Source organism: Montipora foliosa, chromosome 7, assembly GCF_036669935.1.
Source record: "Montipora foliosa isolate CH-2021 chromosome 7, ASM3666993v2, whole genome shotgun sequence".
NCBI classification, from domain to species: domain Eukaryota; kingdom Metazoa; phylum Cnidaria; class Anthozoa; order Scleractinia; family Acroporidae; genus Montipora; species Montipora foliosa.
Window position 1 is genome coordinate 17,884,101 of NC_090875.1, and position 7,500 is coordinate 17,891,600.

The 7,500-nt window shown below is 39.8% G+C and overlaps 1 protein-coding gene across 1 annotated transcript in view; it reads right to left on the reverse strand.

The window, feature by feature from the left end:
- The window catches only part of LOC138010360 (tetratricopeptide repeat protein 28-like), an 8,895-nt gene that overhangs the window by 1,010 nt on the left and 385 nt on the right, over positions 1 to 7,500 (reverse strand). The window contains exons 2-4 of the mRNA XM_068857280.1: positions 7,256 to 7,342; positions 1,833 to 4,389; positions 1 to 1,397 (exon numbers count right to left, since the gene is read on the reverse strand). The exon at positions 1 to 1,397 is cut by the window's left edge and continues 1,010 nt beyond it. Of these exons, the coding sequence (XP_068713381.1) occupies position 1,397; positions 1,833 to 4,321 (2,490 nt within the window). The 5' untranslated portion in view covers positions 4,322 to 4,389; positions 7,256 to 7,342 and the 3' untranslated portion in view covers positions 1 to 1,396. The remainder of the gene's footprint in view (positions 1,398 to 1,832; positions 4,390 to 7,255; positions 7,343 to 7,500) is intronic.

Sequence of the window (7,500 nt, forward strand, 5' to 3'; positions counted from 1 at the left end):
ACAATGGATTCTACTTTCCGCGAAGGGTTCTTCAATTTGTTTCACCTTATTGTTGGCAGTTGTAAACGGGGTGAAAATTGCAACTTATCTCGCTATGACGTGTCAAGAGAAGTTGCACGAAAAAACGCAAAATGCAACAGAGACTTCTATTAAATTAGGTTGACTTCCTGTTTAAAACGTAACGTTAACATTCGGTTGCGTTACATAACTCGGATATTCAAATCTCATCAGTTTGGTCCTTGCAACGAAAATATTCTAAATTAAAGGCCACATTATAGGCTACCAGTAGCCTCTCTTTCTTTAAGGGGGCTCAAACCAACACTTTCAACCAACTGTACTATTTGGAAGGATTGACCCTACCCAACTGTTGCGGCGTAACGGCAAATATTACGGCACCAAATGAAACACCAATCATTTCTTAATAAGATGCACTTAATGATGTGAAGTAATAGCTTGCCATGGCCACACAAAAGTCATCTTGAAAATTTCTCATATTTTGTCTTCAAATGCTTATATCTCAGAAACGAACTCGGTGACCACTATATTTTATTGCCGAAGAGTGGTTAGCAAGCTAAGATAAAAATCTCTGCAAATATGTAAAAAAAAATTCCGCAGTGGATTCAGCGCCACCTTAAAATTTTCTTATTGTGAAGGTGGCTATGAATCTGTGGCGGAGAATTTATTTCAAACTTTGCAGCGGATTTTTTGGTTCCCCAATGATTATTCCAGGAATTGAACTACTTTCGGCGGAATGCAAACACATTCTTTCACTTCGCTTAAAAACACCACCGATAACTCGAGGGAGCAAGCCCCATAAAGAAAGAAATTTATTAAGAAAAGAAAAACGTCTTCTTTGTTGCTGATGGTTTCAATCATTTTTTATGCAGGAGAACAATAGGAAAAAAAATCACTCGTTGTTTCCTTTCTATTTTGTGATCATTAAATCTTGCAAATGTTTCTTTTTCTTTATCATGGTAGAAGCCTGATGTTAAGGGTCATCAGCAGAAGTGTTGTTTATCTTTTCTTTCGACACTGGCTTACACTCCTACAACAAAAACAGTTTCAAAGAAATAAATCAAACATGGTTTTTAGTAACTCAGCTATGATTTTGATCGCCACTGCAGCAACACTGCCTTTTGAAGTTATATGAGAAACGTAGTATCGAAATAAGGGGTAAAACTAGCACTTTACTAAGGATCTAAGCTTTTCTGTCATAATTATATTTCACTTACAATAATCTTAGTCTGTTGGTTTCGTTAACGCAGTAAACTTCTACTAAACATTTGGAGCTTGTTCCATGATTGTTAACCCGTTCTACATTTTTTAAAAAGTTCAGTAATCACTGAAGCGTCAGGCTCTGTCAGGTAGTCTTCTCAGTTGCATCTTCGACATCGATTCTGGAAGAAGAAAAAAATTAGAAACAGCTCTAAATATAACTGGTTCTTTCGAGCACATACAATGCCGCGATAAGAATGGCCACGTACAGGACGATGCTATCTTCAAATTTCTTACAAAACACGACGTTCAGAGATATAAGGGAGAACGGAAACAGCAAAAGAGACATCATGAGGTAATAAATGAGCCATCTTCACCAGTTAACAAAAACAGTTTGTCCACCAATGTGAAATGTATACTTTATGCTTCTGTGCATGTGTGGTAGGCATGTCGAGATTACATTTTTGACAAAAGCGTGTTAGAGGAAACTATGAATTGTTTACACTAAGAAGCTAACATCTCGTTATCATGCCATCTTAGGCCCACTTGATTCCTATAGTCAGTTTTCCAATTTGAAAGTACTCTTGTTTTTTTAGTTAAACTCGAAATTCACTTACCATTTTTTGGGAAATTCCAGCATGACATCATCGCCAACCAGCACAAATGGCGCCCAGTGCTTTATTGAGCAATACTCCTTTGACTCTCGCAAAGATTTCATTGCTTGTTGAAGAGCTACACTTGCGCTTTTTCCGCCTAGCAAGTGCTGGTAGAAGTTCCTCATGAACAGCAACGTTGCCTCGTCATCAATTGCCCAGAGTGACACCAAAACAGACCGAGCTCCAGCACACAGGAAAGCCCTCGCAATTCCCACCACTCCCTCAGACTTCACTTCACCTTGGCCACTGTAAGGACAGCTCAGCACAACTAGTCTTGCTCGAAGAGAAATTGTTTGAACATCCGATATTTTCAAAATGAAGTCTTCCTCTTTGGGAATTGGCGATTTCCGTTCGGTATTTGGGGCTAAAGCAATTTCTCCCGTCTTTTGGCATCCATGTGCTGCAATGTGAACTAAAGCAACTGACTTCATACTTTTCAGAACCTCAGCTTTCGTGGCACTTTTTCCAGTTAGCGGTGTTGTCTGCAGAAGTGCTCCAATCATCTCTACTTCTTGTTTTGCAAACGGCAGCTGTTCCAATATGGGCTTCCCTTTCTTGTTAGTAACTTCCTTCAACCACGGATCACCCACTAGCAGTGCTCCAGTCTTACTGTGGAAGTCTTCAGGTGCACCAACGATCACATTAAAGGCGGTCAACGAGGGAATGGTGCGGATCCTGATAGATTCACTCAATGCAGAATATGGAGCCAAGCAAAATGGTCCATCGGGAACAACGATTAATTCATCTCCCTGGAGCAAGTCTGCAATTGGCGCGAGTAAGACATCATACAACGGTTGTAAAGAGTTAACGGAGGATGAAGATGGTAGAACTGTTTTCTCACTGATAGGTTTTCTGCGCCAAGAACTGCGTAGTGGATCCAAAGCACGCTTCTCGCATCTGACAGCATCCCCTACGCCGATCCCTTTCAAGACAGTTTCCATCAACATGTCAGCAGTTCCATTCGCAATTTCGGTTTGTCGAAAACTGATCTTGCTGTCTTTTCTGACAACCCAAAACGTGATCTTGTTCTCGTCAAGTGCCACAAAAACGGCTTGTGGAGGTAAAAACTCTAATGCAGCTGAAAGAGTTTGCTTCGGAGCAAGTGCAAAAATTGACTGAGAGTCAATGCCGTATCGTTCTTTCAAAACATCCATCAAAGCCTGTGCTCGACCTTTCTCAGCAGCATACAAAGCTTCTTTAATCTCTCCATTCTTTAAAAGTGTCCTCCAAAGAGCAGTGTATGACGCCCGATAAGAATCACGAAAACCTATTTTCCATTCATCTTCTGACTTCAGACTATGCCTTGTTTCATCAAAATGTTTTATACTTAAACGATAACAACTAAGTGCATTACTCAAGGAACCCGACACTTCATGATCATGACCTAGCCAATACCACGCCATCCCCTCTCCTACATAGTCTCCGATTTCCTTGAAAATACCAAGACTGTGTTCATGGTACTCCATGGCTTCCTTAAAATGATCCAGTTCAAAATGAGCATTTCCTAGATTTGCACAAGCTGATCCCTCACCAGCCCTATCCCCTACTTCTTTAGCAATACTAAGACTTTTTTCGTAGCACTCAATGGCTAGTTTAAAATTACCTAAACTAAAATAGGCATTACCCAGATTTCCATAGGCTGATCCCTCACCAGCATTATCCCCTACTTCTTTAGCAATACTAAGACGTTTTTCGTGGTACTCAAATGCTTGTTTTAAATTACCTAGACTATCATAGCCACTTCCCAGATTTCCATAGGCTGATCCCTCCCCAGCCCTATCCCCCACTTCTTTTGCAATACTAAGACGTTTTTCGTAGTACTCAATTGCTTGTTTTAAATTACCTAGACTAAGATAACAATTTCCCAGATTTCCATAGGCTGATCCCTCAGCAACCCTATCCCCTACCTCTTTAGCAATACTAAGACTTCTTTCGCAGTACGCAATGGCTTGTTTGAAATCACCTAGACGAAGATTGGCACTTCCCAGATTTCCATAGGCTGATCCCTCCCCAGCCCTATCCCCTACTTCTTTAGCAATGCTAAGATGTTTTTCATGGTACTCAATTGCTTGTTTAAAATTACCTAAACTAAGATAGGCATTTCCAATATTTCCATAGGCTGATCCCTCACCAGCATTATCCCCTACTTCTTTAGCAATACTAAGACGTTTTTCGTAGTACTCAACGGCTTGTCTGAAATTACCCAGACTAAAATAGGCAATTCCCAGATTTCCATAAGTCGATCCCTCCTCAGCCCTGCAGCCTGTTTCTATGAAAATATGTAATGCTTGTGCATAATTTTTTATTGCCTGTTGATAATTAGGCAGGTTGAGGTAAGCATCGCCGAGATGAAAATGAGCCATTCCTTCACGATCCCTGTCTTCTACACTTTTCGCAATAGCAAGCTCTTGCATTCGCTGCTCTACATCTTCTAACTTTCCATCTACCATTCTTCAATAACTAAATGACAATTAAAACGTTTTCGTTGAGGTAATCCAATGTCAAATCAAGGATGAAGCTGGAAGGAAAGAAAGGTAAAGACGCTTGATGTTTGATCTGCTTTTTAAGGTAATAAAAGGTTATGGAATATTATGTATTCTTTGTTACCAAGTCATTCTCTCGTAACGGTGAAATCGATGGAACCGAAAATTCTCCATTGCTTTTCATTACGCACCTTACCACGCAGTCCTATTTTTTTAAGTTTTCAAACCATTATAGATTTTTTTTTATGGGGATTTTTAAATTTTCATCCTTGTCAATTTATCCTCACTTGTTGTCCCCATAAAAGTTTTAAGCCGAATCTGACAACTTCTTTCGACCCTCAGCCGTGTAAAATTGCAGTGGGGAACAAAAACTTTTTGTTTCGAAATTAAAAGCGGAGCGGCAGAATAGACCATTTTACAGTTGTGTGCTTAGCCTATATTTACCTGGGCTATCAATGAAAGTGACGCTAGAGTTGACCTTGTTTTGATAGAAACCTCGCTGCTTCCAAATTATTAATAGCATGAGAACATCATTAACATAAGAAAAGCAGGTCTGTATCCTGACAGGGTCAACTAGAACCATACTTTCATTTAAAGGCCAAGTAACTAAGCACATAACTGTAAAACAATTCTATTATCGAGTTTTCGAATGGTCATATTATTTTATATAATTGTTTTACATTTGTATGCCGATTGCCAGAAGCCCGGCGACCCACAGTGGTGGTCCTCCGAGAGATAGCATGCATCTGGGTCTCACACTTTATACATAAGTAAATACTTATTACTTATTCAACAGAACATTGGGGTTCTTTTTTGTTAATGACGAATGCATAAACAGATTCGAGTGCAAAAGAAGTTTCAGAGTGCAATACAGAATTTGCTATGGCAACAAAGCGATGGAGTGATTTGTCGAGTATGTGATAAATAAAAACTTGTATGAACGTGCTCTTCCATCATTTGTTTGGTGGTCACTCGTGATTGGTTTTGAATGTCCTCAAATTGCACTCGCCGGAGAAATTTCAACTTTTTCACTCATGCTCATAAATCACGAAATGCACTCGAGTTCATACAATCTCCTATACATATACACATTACATACTTAATTCATACACAGTAAAATCTTCCGTATATATTAGAAGTTTCATTATAACTAGACTGTTTTACAAGATTGTCGTGCGGAAGCCCGACCGACAGACGCTATAAAGTTGGTCAGTTTACCCCATTAAAATATCCTAGGGAATCTAATTTCCGTAAGCTGACGAACAAACGCATCCATAACAGTGCCGCGCTATAACAAAAAGCACGCTTCCAATAATTTGTGCCCGGCATAGGCAACACGAGTTTAACCTCAGTCTCTTAAATTATACTGTGTACTGTGGGTAAAAAATTAATTCTGGAGGTTCGCTGGGGAGAGGCCTTTGATTATTTTAAACATCAATATGGCTTTAGTCTTTTTCTGGCGTGTAATATAAGATTATCCCAATTAACCAGATTAAAAAGGAAACTGGCACTTTGTGTCGTAATTGGAGCTGGTAATCGCCCTGGCAGCTCTATTTTGAAGGTTTGGAGTTTATCACTTGAAGTTCAGTTGCAATCGTCCCAAACGGAGCTACAATAATCAAAGTGGGGTAAGATGAACGCTTGATAGATTTAGAGGGCAGTGCCTTCCTCTAAGATGAATGGTTTTATATGTTTAAGGGAATCTATAGCTGTAGATAGCCTCGTACTATTTTCATCTTTATGTTTACACCATGTGAGGTGGTCTCATTGTTGAGTTTTAGCCAACCTTCGCTTTCAAGATCGTGTGAGGGATGATCTGCAGTCAACCACTGGGCAAAACAATTCTGCTTTACTTGCTTAACCATGAAACAAATAAGATCAAATAATACCTATCAAGTTCAGCATTTGCAAAATTCAGAATGGCGTTGCCAATGAAAACCGAGTGAGCTGAAATGCTGGTGCAATAGTGAACTAACGCTTTGGAAAGAACAAGACCTTCAAATGTTCCTTCTGAAAATTTGCTTCTTGAATCTTTATGCATTCATGCCTCTTTGTTTTGCATTTGACGCACCAATCGCTATACGACAAAACGTGTTTCATTTAATTAGAGAGGTCTAGACGTCAATTATCACTCAGAACAATGACAACTTTAGCAAAGAAAATTTTGAGGATGAGGACTCGACATAAATGTTCTCTTCATATTATTTGATCATAGTTGACTGGGTGTTCACAATTAGTTATAACTGCACTCCAAGGATCAGTGGTTCATTGAGTTAACTAGATAATTTGTTCATGAGCTATTGGAGGGTTTTGCTAAAAGTAGGCCCGCGGCCCAGCGGCGGCGCACGGCTCGCGACGGCCCAGCGGCGGCCCGGCGGCCCGAAGGCCTGTGGCCCTGTCCTGATTTTCCACAGTTTTTTTGTCCAGCGTTAAGTCCACGGGCATGCACAGATGTGCATCGGGTTTGGGCGTGGAAAATGGACGATGGTGAGTTTGAATTCGTTTACCATTTTAATAATAATTTCAATCCTTTTCGATCCTTGCTTTCGTTGCATGTTTCTAAGCGAAAAACGTTGTCATTCTCTGTTTATTGGTCTGTAGTAAAATAATAATAATAATAATAATAATAATAATAATAATAATAATAATACGTGACGTGCTTAACACCCTTACTCGCAGTCGCAGACTGAATTGCTAAGGGCGCGGCTCAACGAGATCGGACCGAAGAAGCTGTGCTGCCAGCTAGGCGCTCGGCTTTTTTAAAGCCTGCTAGCTATAAGGATATTGTTTATTCGTCCTGAATTCTAATCACGGCCGTTAGCAAACTGTAGTCGAACTCACAGAACTAGTCGCAATACTCAGGCTTGAAGTATAATAGTAGTAAAATTTAAATTTACTCACCTTTTTCGGCGATTCCTGAGTCACTCAGAAAGACACAGCATTTGCAGCATAGCACTTACAGCGTGACCAAGCAACGAAATCTGCGGTCTGATAAAAAAAAGAAAAAGAGAAACACGAGTAAGGAAGGAAATCACATCTTTTTTTCTTGGAATGATCCGTGCTTCATAAACTACTTTTTTTGCGTCAATGTACTAGAAACATACAGTTGGTTTCCGTTCCTTTGTCACAGTGTGTTAAGTTAATAT